Source organism: Ambystoma mexicanum, chromosome 8 (genome assembly GCF_040938575.1).
Source record: "Ambystoma mexicanum isolate Mex_15411 chromosome 8, UKY_AmexF1_1, whole genome shotgun sequence".
NCBI lineage: Eukaryota > Metazoa > Chordata > Amphibia > Caudata > Ambystomatidae > Ambystoma > Ambystoma mexicanum.
In genome coordinates, this window is record NC_090929.1 from 1,092,817,738 (window position 1) to 1,092,839,649 (window position 21,912).

The 21,912-nt window shown below is 46.4% G+C and overlaps 1 protein-coding gene and 1 long non-coding RNA gene across 5 annotated transcripts in view; both read right to left on the bottom strand.

Moving 5' to 3' along the window:
- The window catches only part of ZBTB17 (zinc finger and BTB domain containing 17), a 938,938-nt gene that overhangs the window by 707,374 nt on the left and 209,652 nt on the right, over positions 1–21,912 (bottom strand). For all 4 annotated transcript variants that reach the window (XM_069611094.1, XM_069611092.1, XM_069611093.1 and 1 more), the window contains exons 5-6: positions 8,995–9,111; positions 3,063–3,373 (exon numbers count right to left, since the gene is read on the bottom strand). In XM_069611094.1, coding sequence (XP_069467195.1) covers positions 3,063–3,373; positions 8,995–9,111 — 428 coding nt within the window. The remainder of the gene's footprint in view (positions 1–3,062; positions 3,374–8,994; positions 9,112–21,912) is intronic.
- On the bottom strand, positions 19,215–19,803 carry LOC138472762 (uncharacterized). Its single transcript, XR_011268677.1, has 3 exons — positions 19,699–19,803; positions 19,486–19,571; positions 19,215–19,343 (listed from the first exon to the last, which is right to left on the bottom strand). It is a non-coding gene; the product is annotated as an uncharacterized lncRNA (long non-coding RNA).

The following is a 21,912-nucleotide window of genomic DNA, read 5'->3' on the forward strand; positions in this document are numbered from 1 at the left end:
CACGGACCCCGTTTCCGTTAGGATTCAAGGGGGTCGATGGAGCCCGAGTTGGCGTAGACACACAGCATTTCTGAGTGCAAACAGCAGAGGAAAAGGTCAGAGTGTGCTTTCTCCAATCGATTACCGGGTTATGGTATTGTAGCCAAGGTAATCCCAAAACCACCTTGTAGGTGGGAGACTTTATGACGTCCAAAGCGAGTTCCTCAAGATGGTTGGCGATCCGAAGAGATAGACCCACTGTGGATTGCAGGACAGGGCCAGAGGACAGAGGATTTCCGTCGATGACTTGCACGGACAGAGCAGTGGCTCTGGACAGGAGTGGAATCTGATTCACAGAAGCAAAAGTTTCATCTATATAATTGCCGGAAGCCCCGCTATCCAGCAGAGCAAACACCTCCACACTTCTGCCGGGTAGCTTGATTCGAATCTTCAGAGTCTGTAGTACCGCAGGTTGCATAGGATGTAGAACCGAACAAAACGCGGAAAGGACTGAAGAGAGAGAGGGACCTGTCGCTGCCTTCCCAACACACGACAGGTCCTCTAGTTTTCCGCCTTTTTCTTCTGAGACCGTAGAGGGCATGTACCCAGGAAATGCCCAGCAGCTCCACAATAGAGACATAGACGTAAAGTTCTTCTCCGTCTTCTCTCTTCCTCTGATAAAGGACCCCTCATAGCCCCTAGTTGCATAGGTTCTGGTCCAGATTCAGTAGACCCGAAGGATCCGGCAGGTAAACCGGTTGTCCTGGAACTGCCCCTCTCGAACCGACGTCTCTCTGCCTTCCGTTCCGCCAGTCTCTGATCAATACGGAGCACCTGCTCAATTAGTAGTTGAAGAGTCTCGGGTTCGGGTATATGGAGTAACTCATCCTTAAACTCTTCCCTCAGCCCACGGCGAAACAGTGTCTTTTGTGTGATTTCCGGCCATTGGGAATCGGTTGCCAGCAGACGGAATCGACTGATGTATGTTATTACGTCGACGTTCCCCTGTTTTAGATCCATCAACTGGTTCTGCGCAGCGGAGGCCAGGTTGGGGGTCTGAAAGACCTCAAGAAATGCTTTTTCGAAAGCTGCAAAGTCGTTCAGGATTGGGCTATTGGTAACCACAAACGGAGTTGCCCAGGCCAGAGCATTGCCCGTCAAATTACCCAAGATATAACCGATCTTGGCCTTGTCGTTATTGAAATGCGTCGATCTAAAAAGAAAATGGATTCGACAATGATTACAGAATTCTGCTACTCGTCGTGGGTCTCCGTCGAACTTGATAGGCGTTGTGTGTGCCAAAGATCCTTCCACCTGTGAGGTACTTGGAACCCCTTGGGTTATCATTTGGCGTAGGGTCTGGTTCTCCTGGCGTAAGGCGATCATCTCTGCCCCGAGTGCTTGTAACTCATTCCGCACTTCTTGCGAATCTTCCATCTCAAGGTCTGAAGGCAGGCGTCTCAATCTGTCAAGCTAAGATGTTCGTGATGATTGTGTACCTGTTTTCCTTGATGTGGATCTTGTTGAGGCCGCCAGACTGCAGTCTTCTGAACGATGAGTGTGTGACTCGGGGAACCCGCCTCTCCACCACCCAAATGGCACAGGGTGGAGGATGGGCAGACTCCCAGCGCCACGGAAGGCACTCTCCCGATTAACGTGACGATGGGACTGTGCAAGCACAGACAGGAGAGGCTACGATCAGTCTGAAGTGTCGTAACAAGGCGAGGTCCAAGTTGAAGGTCGATGCACCAAGCTGCAGGCTGACTTCGGATAGCTGGTAAGAAGATGGAGCACCAAGCACCAGGCTGAGACAGACTGGAAAAGGGGAACCAGATTGGGAACGAGCTAAAGGTCCCAGGGGAATCAGGGGGGACCCTTGAACCCGCAAGACGCAGGGCAGAACAAGGAACCGAGGTACTGAAATAGGGACCAGAGAGACCCAAAAGACCTAGAGCTAACTGGACCCCTCAAGCAGACAAAAGGGTAAGTAAGCAACAGGGCCCTAAGTGGAACAGGGTACCCAGCAGGACAAGTAGGACAGGATACCCAGGAAGGCTGTAGGCAGGGCAAGTAGGTCAGGCAGGGCAAGTAGGTCAGGCAGGGCAAGTAGTCCAGACAGGGCAAGTAGTCCAGGCAGGGCAAGTAGGACAGGCAGGGCAAGTAGGACAGGCAGGGCAAGTAGGACAGGGTACCCAGGAAGGCTGTAGGCAGGGCAAGAAGGCAGGATACCCAGGCTGGCAGTAGGTAGTAGGCTGGGCAAGTAGTCCAGGCAGGGCAAGTAGGTCCAGGCAGGGCAAGTAGGTCAGGATTCCCAGACAGGCTGTAGGCAGGGCAGGATAGCGGGAAGCTGGTTTCACAGGAAAACCAGGAGCGAGCAACACGAACGAAGCTTCCGCGTTGAGACGCGATTGGCTTCTGTTGCCGCTTCCTTTTATGGGCCGCCGGCGCCCGCGAGGCCTGAAACGCAAGCCGTTTCACCCCCGAGCGCCGGCGGACCCAAAACGAGGCTTGGAAGGCGAGCCCTTCCCGATGTACAAGCCTGATCTACGGCGCATGCGCGGGACTGAGACAGTGGTCTCCCGCGCATGCGCCGTAGCCCACTAACAGCGGTTCCTGAAGCTCTCCTCCTGGCGGCTCCCCAGACGCGAAAGCGCGGGTAGATCCGCCAGGAAGGAGAAGGGAGAGCGATCGCCCTGGACCTCGGTCTCCCCCGAAGTGGCGTGACAGTTGTACACAGAAGATATTTTTTAGCCACATTTATCGAGAAGAAAGACGCAAAGGACCTAATAAATAATGCGGTTTCTAGTTAAATTACTGGAAATTAACATGGTCGGTTAGTTAACCATAAAAATCATTAGCTAAAAGGGAAATCATTAATTCCTTTGAGGGATATTCTTTTGCAGATCAAAACTATAATTTACAGTACTCAGACAATGTATTGCATTTGTATTCAGAGATGGCCACTTCACTGCTATTCCTGGTTTATTCAACAATTACCAGACTCGGTTAACTCCTCCATGAATTGACATACCTGGTAAACCATTAAAAGTGGATCCCTGCTACCACCCAACACCCAGTCTCACCTCACACTTGTGAGTGGTAGCTCCATATGCTCTGGATTCAGTCCGATCGATGTAGGCAATGGCCCCCGATCGCAGCTTCCTGTATTCCCCAACTGTTTCTTGGCCAGAATCAGAGGCCTCATATTCCTCCATCTCATCAGCATTTTCTCCATTCTCCAGGTGCTCTTCTGGGGAGCAGGCGTCCTCTTCCTCTTCATCTTCTTCCTCCTCCTCATCCTCTTCCTCTTCCTCCTCCTCCTCCTGCTCCTCCTCCTCCTCTTCTTCCACATCTTCCTCTTCCATCGCATCACCTTCCACCTCCATCTCCAAATCTGCATGGAGATTAGATAAACGTGTGCATTTAGATTAACGTAGGATACAGAAGAAAACAAGCATGGGGACTTGCACAAACTGGTTTTACATATGAAAATGCTATTCCTTATCTCATATTTCAATACAAACAATCACTGCTAAAAATTCAATTACTTAAGGTCTGATGTGCTATGCAGTTTGTGGCCAGCACAGTAATACTTCAACAGAAATATACAGCCAGAATTTCTATTTTTTTTTAATTCACTACTACAGCATTCACGCAGGGCACATTAATTCAATTTTCTTAACCACAAGTGAGCCTTAAAATACTCCCTCAAAGTGTGTTGAAGCAGGATCTTCAACCGTTTCCATTGTGCTCCCCTAAACTGAAGTAAGTGCAATTCCTGAAGTAGGTCTCACCCCACCTTGCATGTCATCAGGTAGTGGGTGGTGAAGAGATATATGCAGGCATCCCGAGGGTTAAGAACAAAAGCATTTTGTGACTTACAAGATTAGAACTAAGTAGCCATTGTGCGATTGGACATTTGTTACTGTAAAAAAACGATTTGCCTGAGATCTCTCCAAGTCTTTCAGTTCACATCAGCTCTGCAAATCTGTAGAGGTCCAGATCTAACAGCAGGTATACTGTTCATAAACTAAAAAAACAACACGAATTCCTCAAATTCTTGATAGCTCACAGTCCACTATAAAATACATCAAAAACAACTGCCACTGTTGCTAGACAACAAGGACTGTGCAATTAAATGCTCCAGACCCAGGCAAACAACGAAAGCTGATGCGAACAGCAGACTAGAGGTACTCAGAAGGATGCATGTAGAATACACTAAAATAGGAGTGATAATTGTGCATTGAGGAATGTCATTTGCTGAGGGTTCAGAAAGCACTGCCATTTGTCTCTGCCATAGGAGTCCTTGTTATCGCTTGAGAATGCCGATAGAAGGAACCCATCTCAAGCTCGCGATCTTTGAAATCTAATCCCATGTACATGGTATTGCGAAGATAGGGGTAGCAGATTGGTGTGAAAAGGACTAGCACCTGGAAAAAAGTGTCTAGTTATTGCAAGGTTTCTGAGAACAGAAACTCCATTCTCCCAGACACAAGAGAGATACAATACGTATGCGTCCTTCCACACTCTGCACATCTCCTTGTATGCTTTCCCCCTGCAACTCAGGCCCTGCTTCTCCCGGCCTTGCGCACCCTTCACCTCTCTGCTCTTCTCCATGCGTGCTTCTCCCCTCCCGCCTGCAATTTAGGCTTCGCTTCTCCCGGCCTTGTAATCCTTCACCTTTCTGCCCGTCTCCTTGTGTTCTTTTGCCCACGCTTCTTGGGTCCTTTCTACCTTCTCTTCCTTCCCTCCCTCTCCAGCCGCCCCCCCCCCCCAGCTGCGACTATTTATGGTATATTTGTTGCATTGTTTGTATTTCTCTTCTCAATCCTCTTGGTTACCCAGGGTTACTAGAGTTTTGCATATTTTGTACTGTATTTGCATTTCCCCATCTCACTCTCTTGTCCCCCCCTCAAATCCCCCGTGGTCTCTATTGTATTGTTGCACATTATTGTAGGTCCTCTCCCCTAACTGCGATTAGTGTTGTTACGGTACTCTTTGCTCACTGTACCCGTCATGCTCTTGTACCTTCCCCCTTTGTGTGCCCCCCCCTCCCAACCCCATCTTGCATGGGCTGCCTCCTCTTTTGACCTCTGCCTCACACCCCTCCATGGTGCTCTCAGTATCCCCCCATCTTCTCTAACTGCTATTCTATCTCCTATCCTATCCCTCTCACAAAGTCCGGTAGAAAGAAGCTCAAAAGGGACCTCCTCGTCTTCAACCCAGGCCTCCCTATCGCTGATACCTACACCAATGCTTCCTCCAGACAGACCCTCACCGACATCCTCTTTGACGTTCCCTCTCGCGGTCTATGGATGCCCCAAATGGTCTCTGTTCTCTCTCCTATTTCCTCCTTTCCCATTAATTGTGGCACTTGGTGGGAGGTCCTCCTGTCCCGCTTCCTCTCCTCCAAGACCATCATTAATATCATTAATGTCCTTCCTTCCTTCCTTCCTTCCTTCCTTCCTTCCTTCCTTCCTTCCTTCCTTCCTTCCTTCCTTCCTTCCTTCCTTCCTTCCTTCCTTCCTTCCTTCCTTCCTTCCTTCCTTCCTTCCTTCCTTCCTTCCTTCCTTCCTTCCTTCCTTCCTTCCTTCCTTCCTTCCTTCCTTCCTTCCTTCCTTCCTTCCTTCCTTCCTACCTACACCTGTCTCTGGCTCCTCCGCCACCTTCCTCTTCCGCCACCGTCCTCAGCTTCTCTGGCTGCTCTGCCTCCTTCTTCCTCCGCCACCTCTCTGGCACCCTCTTCTTCCTCCTCTGCCCACACTTGGGCACCTCCAACACCTCTGCAGTGCGTACCTCATGCCTGTACCCCTCCACAGAAGTTTTTCAAATGTGGCAATCTGTTCCACGTTGCTACTCTTAATGCTCGCTCTGCTGTCAAACACTCCTCTGACATCTGCCAACTCTTGGAGGAATTTGATCTGGATGTCCTCTGTCTCACCGAGACATGGTTCATGGCCAGCTCGGTCACAAGTTTTGACACTCTCCTCCCTGATGGCTACAAGATCCTCCCCAGAACCAACTGTCCAGGAGGCAGAGTAGCCCTTACATTCCCAGAGTAGAAACCTGCTTCTATCATTCCTACGCAGGCCTACTCCTCCATCTCTCCTGGCCTCTCTCTTACTGTGGCCACCATCTACAGGCCACCGGGCCAGGTCTTCCACTTCCTCTACGAGTGGGCCAACCTCTGCTCCTCCCTCCTTGCTTCTACCTCTAAACTTCTCCTCCTTGGAGAACTCAACATCCACATGGATGCTTCTAGCCCCTCCTCTGGGCTCTTCTGCAATCTCTGCGACTCTCGCTCTCTAATCTTCCCTCTGGCCTGACACACACTGCCGGGAACACCCTCGATGTTCTTATCTCGTCAGACATCCCCCCTCTCTAACCCCCTTACCACTCATCTCTCTTGGACTGACCACTTTCTTCTCTCCTCTCACCGGTCACTCTCTGTCCCCTAGGTAAAGCCGGCCCTGACACTGCCACCAACCATCTCGGTCATCCGGCCCATGAAGCATGGGTCAGTGGAGACTTTCACCCCTCCTCCCCCTAAATCTGCGGCTGACTCCTACTCTGACACAGCCCTCTCCACTCTGCATCTCTCCATCTCCAACACCCTTGATGTCCTTACCTCTGTCATGAGGGTCCGTCTGAAGTCCACATCCAAGTGCAACTCTTGGTATGATTCCGACCTCGCTACCCTTAAATGCAAGTGTAGGGTGGCTGAGAGGAAGTGGAGGGCATCAGGCTCATCCTCCAACAAACTGGCCTGCCGGCTGCTCCCAAAGCAATATAGACTCTCTGTCCTGTCCAAGAAGAGAGCTTACATCCTAGCACGCATCTCTGCGGCCTCCAACAACTCGGCAGAACTTTTCAAGATCTGCAAGGAGCAGGCCAATACTGCTGCAGTCTACACCTCTCCTGTTCCCTCCCAGGCCATACGCACGGCACTGGCTTCTCACCTCACAACTAAAACTCAGGACATCCTGTCCACTCTCTCCTCTTCCTCTCCCACTCCTGGCCCCTCTCCGGCCGTCTCCCACCTCCTTTCTCCTCCTTCCCCTTGTTCACTCTTGACGATGTTTCTAGACAAGTCCGATCTATGAAAGTCTCATCAAAGCAGGTGCTCCCCTGTTCCTCCAGAACCATCAAGGACCACATCGACACCTTCGCTCCAGCCTTGGCCAATTTCTGCAATCACTCTTTTGCCACTGGAACCTTTCCCGTCCCACCCCCCCTAAGCACTCCCTTGTGCACCCCCCTCCTTAAGAAAACCTCTACCGATCCTTCCTCTCTGGCAAACTACCGGACGCTCTCAATCACTCCTTTCCTGGGCAAACTCCTTGAAAAGCTGGCCATCTCCCAGGTTGCTCTACATACTGAATCTGTTGGTTGTCTCCACGACCACCAGTCTGGCTTTAGAGCAGCCAGAAACACGGAAACTGCTCTCCTGAACACTCGTGAAGACTTGCTCTCTAATCTTGACTCTAACCTTCCTTCTGTCCTCATTCTCCTTGATCTATCCTCTGCTTTCAATACGGTCAACCACGCCATCCTGATCAATCGTCTGTGACAACCTGGGCATCACGGGTCAAGCTCTAGCCTGGTTGACCTCCTTTCTCTCCCTTCGACCCTCCCAGGACCAACTTGGGTCCTTTCTCTCTACCAGATGTCTCTCTCTACATGTGGTGTTCCCCAGGGTTCTAACCTCTCACCCTGGCTCTTCAACCATTAATTGGCACCTCTGCCCACATCATCTCTACCTTCTGTTCTAACTTTGAGTGTTATGCAGAGGACACTCAGTTCTCCTTCGGGCTCTCCTCAGCCTCCTCTGCTCTCTCATATCGGACTATCCGCGATTCAGGAATAGTGTGCCTCCAACGATCTCTGCCTTAATGCCAAAGACTGAGATCCTTCTCATTGGGACCCCTACTCCCACTTTCCCTCTTTCACGCTGGCCGCTCACCTTGGGCCTTCTACTCGCACCTTCCTGTGAGGTGAAGAACCTTGGTGTCATCTTCAAACTCCAACCCCTGTCCCTTCTCCTCACATCTCTGACATCTCTAAGAAGTCACACTACCAGCTGTACCTCCTCAGAGGTATTCTTTCTTGTTTCACTTTCCCCCAGAAGCTCACTGTCGCCAGAGACCTGGTTCTCTCTAGGTTGGACTACTGCAGCCTCTTTCTAAATCTGCCTACCTCTACTCTTCGCCCTTTGCAACTAATCCAGAACAGGACTGCAAGATTTGTCCTTGGCCTCAAACCCAGGGATTGTAGCTCTCCAGCCCTGAAATCTCTCCAGTGGCTCCCGTGGCTGCAAGGATCAAGTTCAATACCCTCTGCATCCACAAGGCTCTGAGGCCGGGGACCACCCTACATCCAACTCTCTCTTCCTAAGCATGTTCTTTCTCAAGCCCTCCGCTCATCCACCTCCAACTCTCTGAGGGTCAGACGCTTCTCCAGACAGAGAACGGGGTACATCTCTGTCCTCGGCTGGGGCCTCCCTCTGGAACAGCCTCCCTGTCTCTCTCAAACTTTAGCAGGACCACTTTAAGGTTCCGGAAGCAACTCCAGTGACCCTCCCCCCCAACCCCCCCCCACCATGTGGGAATATCCCTCGTGTGATTATTTTCTAGCTGGGTCATCTCATTTTGGAATCCTCTAATGTTCCTTAGCATCAGATTCCCAACCTCTTCACCTTTAAGAAGTGTTTAAAAGCCTAGATGTGAACCCAGGTCTTTGCTCAAGGTCTGCCTCTGTGATTCTACTTTCTTAGAACTTTTTTTTAAGATGCCATGTATGCTTTTGCACACATGTTTTTTGTTAAAAAAAAATGCTTTGTACGTTTTCATTGCACATTGCTCTGCCAGGTCTGTCCTTTATAATAAAAAAATGAAGTCAAATGCTTTTTTAATTCTTTGGACAGCATTCAGTTATGCAATTTTGTACACATGTTAACGATTGGAAAAACAACCAATCCTGCTGCATCTAGCCCTTTCAACTGCCGAGTGGGTCTACCTTGTTCGGAACCAGGAGAGGATTGCCGGTTGACAGCTTCCATACAACGACTGGAATGGGTGCTGTTTGGCGAGTAGGGGCTGTCAACTTGGGAAATTCCATCCCTCAAGGCATCATCTGTGAAGAGAAAGAGATCAATGGATGTGGATGACAAACAATCCCAAACTCTATGCTGGATATCAAGAGGCCACACACATTCATATATTGTCACAATTAAGCATTGTTGTCTCCACCTTAAAGATCGCCGGCCACTTTGCAGAACCACAGCTGCAGAAAAAAAACTTAAAAGAGCAGTGACAACAGAGCAATTCTGAATGGGAGCTGGCAACAACCGATGTTTGCGTTTCTTCACTCTGCACCATCTGATGAAGAAGTCAGTGAGGCTTCGAAGCAGATGCTTTGTTCCATATCTGCAAATTATCTTTAGTTTGGGCAATAAAAAGATATCAAAACCTTCCTTGTGTGACACAAATTCCTCTAAAACCATACAGTTTAATCAAGTAGCCTAATTGAATTGAGTCCACCCTTACAAAAGGAAGATAAAGTGAGAAGTACAAGTTTCCCACCCTACAGACTATTGTGGTTATAATCGGTCATATATCCTTAATTCAAAACCGTAGCCTGTGCATCTCGGTACATGGTGGGGTAGAAGGGTGTTGGCATCGCAAAGTGAAGTTCTAGAGTGTATGCACGGCCCCACAGAGCTAACACACTCTAGCATCAACGTGATAAATTTGCCCATTCCGTTTTGTTCCAGCTAACCACATTGGATCTTTAAAACATGCAATGTTTGGATTTTACAGATGTATTCTTCATCTCTCTCCTTATGGTTGTGACCAATTGACAAGGATATTGATATTCATATTGACAACTGTTTGGGATGGTGCTAGGTTCATCTGCAATGCCAACTGGGTTTGTTTTCCTCTTAATCCGGGTGAAGGTCTGAATTTGGAGTGGGCAGAAAAATGTCAGACACTGAAGTTACACAAGATGTGCACTGAAGTCATAGGTAGTGGGAGCCCCTGGCTTGGGAGAGGCCTCCTGCTGTAAGGCAGAAGGCTGCACTCTGCTGTTAGGCCCAGCCTGGGACTCTGATGGCAAATGGTTACGAGGGCAACAGCCTGTTAAATTTCACACCCGGGAGAGCGAATTAACATGGCGGCAGCAGCAAACATACAGAGGCAGAGGACAAAAGAGTCCCAGGCACGATCAATACACCCCTCTATGACGAAGCCAAAGGCTTAACTTCCGGGCTATGCTTTCAGATGCCCATGCCGTCAATGATTACCATCACCTTTGGAAAAGAAATAACACCTAAATTGGAGTGAAAGGAAAAATCGCTATTCAGACTCCTGGGTTCAGAGAAAATGTGGGTTCAAATGGGTTCATGGCCACACTCATGACCACCTTTCAAAACTGTCCTCCAGCTGCCCAAACATTTAAAGGCTGGCTTGTCCACTGACTGAAGTGAGTGACAAAAAAATGAATTCCTTGCTTTAGGCAGACATTGGCACTGTTAGAGAGAAGTCTACTGATGTGGCCAGTGTGCAAGGGCAGCTTCTAAAACATAGGCAACCTGCTTCCTTAAGCTTTTCTTGGCTCACCTAGCGCTAGCACTGGTCTAGTAGGGAAGGTCAACTCTTAAACTTCGATTTTAAATAGTTATGCCAGCACGTCAAACCCCATTCTTCTATGTGAATGTGATCACAAAACAACAGGTTACTGATTGTGGAAATGGATTATCATAACAAGAAAATTCCAAGGAGTTTTGGAAGACCCGCTGATTAGTCAAAATGTGAATATCGAGCAGAAAGGCATTTGAGACTGCATGAGGGGGGTGGGGTAGACAGGAACACAAGGTTACATGATTACTGTGAATTATGTCCACTGCTTCAAGGGTTTTTCAATTGCACCACTGGTGTGGGGTATAGTAAAACCAACCTCATTAGATACGGAGGGTTTCCACCACTTTTGACCAAACTCGGACCAGCAAGCATGACTAAGCTGTAAGGCTTCAAATTGTATACTTAAAGAGGAGAATACATGCCACAAAGATGAACCCTCTGCCCAAACACACTCACATTATTCCTGTTCAACCTCCTACTAAGACGATCTTCCTGATCTGTTGCATATTAGCAGCACAATTATGTTGGGCCCGAAAATGGTTATAGCTTAATGACACTCCTAGCTGGAAGACAATCAAGCTTTCCTTTCTTTGTCCATTTTCACTACAAGTGATTCTGTCTATACCTCGAAGTAGGATTTCAAAGTCAATTCAACAACACCCAGTGACCTGGAATATGATCAAATGCGGACATATGGTCCTTAGAAAAGCATTGATGGACGTTCTATCAATTCCATTTTGGCTAACAGTCAGACTGGGCACACCCAGGGCCTCAATGGTGATTTAACTTTGGCTTTGCAGTTCTAGATCATTTTGTGTGTTCCCCTTTATCGGTTAAATGATTCCACTGTTCTATTCCTTCTATTCTGTGTCTGTAACTCTACGTCTCTTGGACATTTAACATGGACATATACTTATACTATTAAGACAGTATTATGAAACCACTTTAGTAATGTTGCTGGTATGTTTATATGATGCAACAGTTGGAGCTGAAGGCCAAACTGCATTAGACGGCTGGCATTGTGAACTGCTGATGCTACAGTAGGCGCCTTGGTGCTGGGAATTAGCGCAGAACTTGGACTCCTCCTACAATGGGAAGCTGTATTGAGGTGGTGAGAGTGGAAAAATACAGACTGCTTAATGTTAAAAAAATCTTTTTGGTGCTTTCCTCTCAGACCTCTATGGGACACCCTACCCCCTTTTTGCCATCATCTGCTTCCAGACCTGACTTTTTGGAAGTAAGTGTTGAGATGGATTTTAAAATCAGCCCTGATGAACAGATTTTAGGAGGCTACCCAAGTTAGGTGAACAGGGAGCTCAAGAGTTGAGCCAAAACCCAAACAAGGTAGCAATGGCGAGCAGTCCTGGCTTAGTCTCGAGAGAGTGTGAGCGTGGTCAGGGGTCATCAATAGGTCCACAAACAATAATACACAATGTTTTAACTTAAACAGTTTGTTATACAAATACAGTTATTTATTTAGGCCTTTAGAACACATTGAAAAATGAAATTAGCAAGTAATATTATCACACAATACTCTATCATAAAAATATATCAAAACAGTATGTTCGCTCACTGTACATCATCAAATAATGTAAAACAGGTAAGTAATGCAGAAAAAGTTTAAATGTTGAGAACTAGTCACAAGTTCAATTGCCTAACCTATACAAGTCCAAACTCTAAGATGTATGGGGTCTAGTGCCCAAAAGTTAGATATTCCAACGAAAGGTTTCTCACAGGAATGGATGGGTTCTCTAAAATGATGCAATGGACTTGAGGTGTTGAATCAGAAAAGTTTCAAACTATTTAAAAGTTCAACAACATTTTACCTGGAGACAGGTAAGCTCTCCTCTCTTTTCCAGACCCAAGGCTAACCCAGGGGCAGTATACTTGACCCAGGTTTGACGACCAAAGATAAGAGGTAGATGGGAAACAAAGATTTGGTCCCAATGCTATCCTACGGAGAACGGGGAGGAAGGCACAGTTATGCTTACTTACACCTCCCCTGACTCCGATTTTCCCAGTGATCACAATAAGTCGAAAGTGATATGATATAGGATATGATATTGCATAACGTGCCCATACACAAGTGTTTCAAGGCGCGACGAGGCAAGGGAGGAGGAACAAGGGAAGACAGAAAACGATCCGACTAGGCCAGGTGTCATTCAGATCGCGCAAGTGCATGGGAAAGGGCGAGAGGGAAAGTGTGTGGGGGAAGGGGAAAGTGCAGTACAAGGGATAGTAGAATAAGAATATAATAAAACGGCCAGCTGGTGACAAGTGCAAGGTAAGTGCAGACATAAGTGCTGGTAGGGGGACTGTAGGGATACAGAAAACATTCCCCAGGTGCAGGGGTTGCCAGGGAAGCAGTGCAGGTGGGCAACTGGCGGGCCTGGGCTCGGGATCAGAAAGGGTGGCCAAGTAACCAGTGCAGTTTCTATCAGGAATTCAGCAGGGGAGCGGAGGAGAGAAAGCAGAAGCCAAGAGGAAGGTTTTGAGGTGCTTCCGGAACCGGAGATGGTTCTCCGCAAGTTTCAGGGAGGCAGGAAGGCTGTTCCAGATGGAGGCCCCTGCCGAAGAGAGATATACCACCAACTCGTTGCTTGGAGAAGCGACTGACCCTGAGGGAGTTAGAGGCGGACGAGCGAAGAGCTCGAGAAGGAAGATATTTAGGAAGAGAGAGTTGAAGGTATTACGGCCCCAGGCCCCAGAAGGCCTTGTGGACAATGCAGAAGGTTTTGAACCTAATCCTCGCAGCCACTGGGAGCCAGTGCAGAGATTTCAGTCCTGGAAAGATACGATCCCTGGGCTTGAGGCCAAGGACAAGTCTTGCAGTCCTGTTCTGGATAAGTTGCAGAGGGGGGAAGAGTAGAGGCAGGCACATTTAGATAGAGGCTTTTACAATAGTCCAGCCTAGAGAGAAACAGGGATCTGGAGACAGTGAGCTTCTGGGGGAAGGAGAGGAAAGGAAGAATACCTCTGAGGAGGTGCAGCTTGTGGGGAGGTGGGGTGGGGGTCGCTGGGAGCACTGTTTTCCATCCTTTGTTCAAGTGAGAAGTGCCAAAAGGTTGCAGGTTGGAGGATTATTCCTGTCGGGGCAACTGCAAGATGCAATCCCTGTCAGTGATGAAAAGCAGATTCCAATGATGCAGACCTTTTCAGGACACTGACTGAAAAGGATGGAGGAAGGAGAGTTCCACCGACAAACACAGTTTGCAGGCGACGGCAGGCGCACTTACAGCCAAGATCACAAAAGATGCTACAGGACAGATTCCCTTAACGACAGGAAGCTGGCATTCGGGGAGAAGAATGCAGAATGGCGACGGTTCTAGTGAGGTAGCCCACAAGGGAGCTGGTCAGTCCAGCAGGTAGACCAAGGACACTTCTGAAAGCTCAGAGGGGCAGGATCCTCGAGAAGCCATAGAGACTAATTGGTTATACTGGTCCAAGGGCTGAAGCACTGACAAGGCTCTTCAGAGATTAGGCAAAGGAGCAGGGCTTCACGGGACCGTCACTAGAGAGGTTGCTGGACCACGGCAGAAGTCGTCCTTGGCCCCAACGGGCTGCTCTTCTTTGAAGGATTCTTGGCTCCAACGAAGGTCTGAAGAATGCCTGCAGGAGGAGTCATCTTATCCAAAATCCGAGTTGGAAGCAGGTCCAAGCCCACCAATGGTAAGGATCTGCACCATTCAAACAGCCAGTAATTGATTAATCTGGGACACCAACTGGTTTCACATCTGCCCAAGTAGCAGAATTTCTGGCACCAGTGATGTGGACTGGGATTCTATAGTACCAGCCCCCTTCCTGGGCCACACACATACACAAGTCTCACTAGCCTGCAAAAGCTGCAGCTTTCCCAGCAAGTGCATGACATTTTAAGGACTTTCCTGACCTGAGAAGGCCAAACTACACTATGGCCAAAGAACAAGCAAAAATCTTGTGGCACTGCCATTTTGGGGCACTAGCCGCCTTTAGTAGATCTATCCAGTAAACGTGAATGTGCACACCAAAGAGAATGCAAAAACTGTAAAAATGCAACTGTTGCCACCACATATTAAATAAAACAAAAAATCCCATGTGTAAAAAGCTAGGGTGATACAAAAGTATCCCCATTGCACTGCAATGTAAGGTGCTGTGTGCAAAATAAAAATACAAGAATTCAAAACAGAAGCAAAGTTTCCCAGTAGATATAGTCTGACGTACTGATCAGTTTCCCCATATCAAATGAGCAAAAGGTAGGAGAAGTGAAGCTGAAGGCTTTACTTCCCTTCGCAAAGTCAGGTCAGGATCGAAAACAGAGCTAAAAGAATGGGGTTCCATAGAAAACTATGGAGAGAAAGTTACAAAAAGAAAATAAATCTTTCCTAACATTAGTAAAGCCCATAGATCTACTTCCCTTGTGTTTTGCACACTTTTATGAGGAAACTATCAGTACCGGGAGATTCTGTCTCCCTTAGTGGAATTTTTGTATTTTAAGCTGCACACATCACCTTGCAGTGAAGTGTGGTTAGTATACTTTGTATCTTCATAACTTTTTATTTTGCAACATTGTGGTTACAAGCACAATGGATACAGGATGGGCTGGTAGCAGTGGATGTTTTTCTACTCAGTTTGTGACTATTTACACATGCGCTTTTACATTTTATTGCAGAAAGCCAATTAGACAACCATATACACTAAAATGGCCATCACATGAGATTTTCACCTGTCCTTGTGCCATTTTGTGCCTTGGCCTTCTTTATACCATCACGGGTCTGGAATTGCCATATATGGAAAGCACATTGTTAGGAAAGATTTCTCTTTTTGCAACTTTTCCACCATAGTTCCCTATGGCATGCCATTATTCTAGCTCTGTTTTTATTCTGTCCTGACTTTTTGAAGGGGAGGCGAAGTAAAGCCTTCAGCTTCACTTCTTTTTTTTTTTTTTAAAAGTGATCTGGTTTGCATAAAACCTTACACAAATTAAAACACAAATTCATGATGTTCTTTACATATACATACATACAATTTAACAAATAAGATAAATTTCATTTAAAAAACGAACAAATGCAATATATTCTCACCCCACATGAGACGCAATAAGAACAATTCCTTGGAATAATCTGTAGAAAGACGATCCAATTCGTTATGAAAACAAATCGCTCTCACAGAACTCAAAGTGTGGCAGTCCAAAATCCAATGTTTTTGAGTTTCCATAGTGGTTGTACCCTTACAAAAAAGATATGTCAAAGAAAAATCCCCTGTAGATCCAATAGGCCAATTCTTGGTCATTTCCTTTGTATGGATTTGATTCAACCTAAATCTTAGAAACACATGACGTGACTTCACATTTGGAAAACACTTGAGATAGACAAATGACCCATCCTGCGTGGAAACCTAGCGTAATCCTGATAGAATGAATATGTAAACAGGGCTTCAAGCGTCAATCGCCCCTTAACAATTTAGATTTTACTTCTTCTGGATTTCCCGATAGTTCCATCTCAGTAGAACCAACTAGCGCCAACAGATTACGTGTTCTCGCTCTATACACGATTGTAAGGGAGAATTCTCAGAAGTGTGCTAATTCCCTCCACCTTAGAGACCCCCAGAAACTTTGCTGGATTTTGAGGACTTGATTTTTTTTTATCTGAGAGAGTGAGACCCTTTTTCCCCACTCTCTCATGTAGTTGAATGTGATTTTGAACTCTGGGTTTTTTTTGGGTTGGAGTCTGACAAACTCCATAGGCGGCATCTTTTACATTGTATCACAGAGCACCTTCATTGCAGTGACACAAGAAGTCTTTCAGATTTCCAAAGGTTTAAATACCTTCTCTGGGATAAACTACTGTTTCTCAGAGCAGTAAAATGAAATTTACTTTACTTACATTGTAACTATCTAGACCCAGCACACACTATCTTACAATAGGGTGCTGGAGGGGTTACCTAGTATCCCCTTTGTCTAGCTTCTCATGCAACATTTTTTTATGTTACCCTTTCCTCGATGAATGGCTGGTGGCAGTGGTTTCGTTTTAACTACCGTGGTGTGCATTTACTGCGGGCTGCGTTCGCAGCTGTAGTAAAGCACCCCAGGGTGCCATTTCTTTGTGGAAAGGTCCTTCTTGAGATTTACTGTGCGGGCCAAACCAGGTTTGGTCCCATTGTTCACTTTGCCTTTGGTGGGATTCACAAGTGAAGCCTGCCTCTGGCTGCAGGGTGTCTGGGATGGGCAGGAAGTGAGGGAGATGCCTGAAACTCTGTGTGCTTAGTCTCGTAGGAGACCCAAATGCACTCTGTAGTGATTGGCCGGCTGACTGTCTGGCAAGGACATCCACCCTGCTGGGTGACTGACAGCTAGACTGGCATGAATGCGAGAGGAATGAATAAAAGGCGAGGTTTTTGGCTTGGAAGGCAGAGTTGACCACTGGACGAAGGAACCGAAGAAGTACTTGAAGAGGACGCTGTAAAGACCAGAGGGTGGGGGTCTGTACTTCTACTTGTATATGGCAGAGAAGAGGCACAGAGGACCCCAGCCAAGATTCTCTATTATTGGTATGTGGTCGAGCAATCAAGGCCTAGCTTCTCAGGTGGTGATGCAGGCTGGTTCTTAAGTACAGTGTAGTCCCCAAGCACCCACAAAGGAATGTCCACACACTGTATTAGTTAAAATACAGTCTTTATTTAATTAATATTCAAGGTTATGTACAATATCACGATAACTCACTTTGTACTCGGTTATCCACTTTATACTCGGTTATCTAAAATGGCAAATATATAGTTCTACGTGGTACCACTATAACTATTAGATCTCATTAAAGAGCATGAACTGTACGGTTAAATGTCACACAAATCAGTTCGTAAAGGAAACCAACAATAGATATAAGAGGAAAGTAGTTAGAACAATTGGCAGAATACTGGCCCCTACCACTAGACACAGTTCTGTGTGGCGATCCTCCCCCCTCCACCCCCGGGCAACCTGTAGAATAAAGATATATCACAAGCCCAGTCCATATATTGTGCACAAGAGACTTTCCAATAGTTCTGCAATCCCAAAGTACCTGGCGTTGTAGCGTTCCTCGTCGGGGAATCGACAGCCCTTCTTGAGTGCCCTCCCTTTAAGGCAGGAGTCATGGGTCGAACGTCCGACAGAGAACAGGGTGAACTACGAGGGTGAAGTGGCAGCTTTGTTCCTAACGGTGCTCGTCGACGGGGGAAGCGTAAACGACCTGCAAGGAAGAGGCGTGCAGAGCACATCGATTTTGATAGTTCTGGACCACAAAGAATTTGAAGAACTGTGGCCCAGCAAGGGCGTTGAGTCGTCGGCATCTGTGGTCTTTGGGTGGTGGGAAACCCACCGGTGGATGCTCCTCGGCGCATCGACGGCCTGGCCTTCTCCGGCGGGATAAGGCAGGCGGCGGTGTGGACGAGTGCGTCTGTGAATCAAAAGTTCTTAGGCAACGGGAGCACGGCAGCTCCGGTCAGCGACGGCGGTCATCGACCGTGGCGGACAACAGTCCGGGCGCTTCTCTTTGGGATTCCGCAGCAATCCCCGTCTCCGGTCGGCAGCCTGTCGTAGGTCTGTCTAGCAGGGAGATTTGGCAAAGATCAGCTGTGCACGATGGTCCCTCGTAGCTCGGGAAGAGGGCGCCTTACCAGGTCCTCTCTGGGTCAGTCCTTGGAGACACAGCAGCTTTCAGATTGACGAAGTAGAGCAACAGCAACTCTTCTCTTCCAGCAGGGCTTCAAGGTCAAGCTTCAGTTTCACTCCAGTTAACCAGTTTCGGGCAGGGCTGTCTCACTCATTGTGCCCAACACCAGATACTAGACATCCACAACACAGAATGTGTATTCGTCACACACTCCATTCACCCAGGTCCCACCCACAGTGCGTACCCACAACATACAGTCATTGGGAAGGATCCAGCCAGTCTGGTCGGCACTTCCCCACACTACCATATATGGAACTTCCACCCAACAGCCAGTCAGGGGGAAGGGACAGAGTCAGGGCTTCCCAGGACTTCGGGAAGATCAAGGTAACAGGCGATGGAAGGCAAGAGTACAAAAAAAGATCCCGAAGGGAAAAAGGGAGTTCACATGGAGGAGTACTGTATTAATTTGAGTACTCAATTATGGAAATAGAGGCGAGGAAGAAAAGGAGAGCCCAGTCATAAATATTCACATTATCATTTTTAATTAGTAATTTATTACCATTATAAAATTGCATAATATATAAACATCAAATCAACAATAAAATCGATAAATTGATTATAAAATACTTGTCGAATCTAATGCCTCAAGCCATTCAATAGCAGTTTAGTTGCCACAATTCGTAACCTCATGTTACTCAAGGTAAAGCATCGCTGTCTCATTTTAAATTCCATCCAAATAGTCAAAGTGCTATGGAGAGGGCAAATAGTTAACAATTGAATAAAGTGCTAAGTGCAACCAAGTGCTAAGTGCCAAGTTGTTAACAAAGAAATAAAGTACTAAATGCAAAAAAAGTGCTACATGCCTACTGTACATACATGATCTTAAAATATCATAACAGTTTCGGCGAATTCAACCTATCTGGCTCCATTGAGCGAGTCAGTAGTCGCCTTCCTCAGGGCGCACTAAATATTGCAAATAAAAACCTGGAACGAACTAATGCTTAAATTTTTTGTCTATCATTCAGTAGTTCTTGCAGGTAAAACTTTGTACAATTCATAAGAGCTTGATTGTAGATCTGAAAGTCTGTGGGAGACGTTGACCCTTAATGAAACACATTAAAACAGACAAAATAGAAAAAACAGAAAAAAACTTTGTTAAAATACAGAGTATAATGAGTGAGCCTCCTAATTTTCGATGCCTCTAGCCATGGAAATAAAACCTGGGGATATATATATATATTCACCTAAGTTGGTCCAGAAGTGGTGCCGAAAAATGTGTTTGTTTCGATCCGCCACCCAAACAGGACTGGTGATGCAAATGAATTTACATCTACAAAAGACAAAAATAAGAAGCTAAAAGAGATATCACTAGATTATCTCAGACTTCGATTGCTAAAACACAGTGTCCCCTGTCTCCACAGAGAGCAGATCAATATGTTACCCCTTCTATTACCAACCTTAAATTGTAGAATGTTTTAGCCTCTAATCGTGTCTGCAATCGACTCTATAATAGATAAGGATAGGGAATATTCCAAATCTTCGAGTCTTCGACGGTGTGGGATCAAGTTGGAAGGAGAGGCCAACAAATGCTAACCCGTAGGTGAAAAAGCCCTAAGAAAAAGGTATAGAACAAGGTTTGCATATTAAAGGTTGTAAGCCATTAGGTGCAGCAATTAAAGAAGCGTTTTGAGTTGAAAAAGTAAACTGCATCAAATTAAATGGGTTCAGACAGGGTGGGAGGATGAACTAATACTTGGATCAGACAAATGCCACTTGCACAAGCCTGTCCTAGTTTGTCGTGTTGAAACTGACAATTCTGGACCTCTAGTGCACCCGTTTCAAACCACTGTAATAGTGTCAAAGTTCTAATCTAGGAAAGTCTTTTATCTAGATTATTAAATAGCGGGCTCAGGTTTGCGCCGTCCGATATAGTCTCCTCCACAAGATGTATAAATATGCACAAAACTCGAGACATTAACTCAAGCTAAATATATGTCCTATGTCCTGTCGGTAACATACAAGGAGACTAAATGCGGCTCGCGGAGAGGAGAGCCTACAGATATATATAAAATAGCAAAGTATTCTCACCCGGTACAAGCCTTCTCTTTTCGTCTCTGAATGCAGCTGCCTGAAATGCACACCATCCGATGTGGCCTCCGCGGCTGTGTTTATAAACACACGCGGTACTAGAGACAGAAACAAGACTGCGTATGTGCCCTTTGGCCTATAGAGACTAAAAAAGGACTAAAGTACGGTCTCGCCACACAGAAAACCTACAAATGTATAAATGTATGTTAGCAAATGTAGCATGAATGAATGTGCCAACAATATTACCTGCTCAGGCTATATTTAAATAACTGGCGTAAAAAAACGCTGTTGAGTGTTGTATTCAACATTGTACGCGAAATAGCACCCTAATCAAATAGGGACTATATGCGTCAATTTTAAGTCCCATAAATGCTCAAAGGGGACTTAATTTCTAAAATACAGGAACCAAGGCATAAGTTGCCAAAATGGATGTGTTAAACAATCATCAGCGGACCTGGGTGAGGATCCACTTGCAGTGATCTAGTAAAAAAGCATATATATGTGTGTGTAGCATGTTAAGGTATACAATGGAGCCATTCCTCTTGGCGATTAAGTCCTGTCTCATAACTATTAGTGTTATACATCCACCATTGTTCCCTTTGCGCCAAGCGGGATGCTGTGTTGTTAACATCAGTGCCATAGACTTTTTCCAAAACGCACCATTTCAAGTTGTTCAGATCATGATTGTTTTCGACAAAATGAGACACTAAGGGAGCAGACACAATTTTGTTTCGAATTTTAGATTTATGTTCGCCAATTCTAGTTTTGATAGGCCTAGATGTTCTACCAATGTACGTTAAGGCACAGGGACAGATAATTACGTAAATCACGTTTTTGGTGTTACACGTGGTATGATGATTAAGGTTCCAATTTTTACCATTAATCCCTACAACGGATCCAGTGATTGTAGAAGCACATTGGTTGCAAAAACCACATGGAAAGTGTCCTTGGATGGATTTGCCACCCCACAATCCTGTCACCGTATTCAATTTAGGTCCAGTACTCGACCTGTCGGCTTTAGTGAGCCAACTTTTGAGGTTCTTGCCTTTCTTGAATGCAAAAATAGGTTTTGCAAGTCCTGGATTATTTAGTTGAAGCAGATGCCAATGTTTCATAATGCTTTGTTTGATCTTGTGATGAAAGGTGTTGAAAGTCATAGCGCAAACTAGCCGCTCCTTAGTAATATCTTCCCGGGAATGTTTCTCGAGGAGAATATCTCGATGCTGGGATCTGGCTCTTTTGCGAGCTTGACGAAGTAGGTATTTAGGGTAGCCTCGCTGATGCAGTCTATCTTCAATAATGTTGACCTGAGTCTTATAGTCTTCCAATTTGGTACAGTTTCGTCTAGCCCTGAGAAACTGACTATAAGGAATGCTCTTGCGCAATGATTCAGGATGAAAACTGTCGAATCTTAAAATAGTGTTCCGATCAGTTTCTTTTCGGTACAGGTCAACAATAATACAGCCCTCAAAGTTCTTGATTAACAAATCCAAGAACGGCAAAGAGGTGCTATTGGCTGTCATAGTAAATTTGAGGTTCGTATCCATCGCATTTAGCCATGGAAGAAATGCAAGGTGATCTGC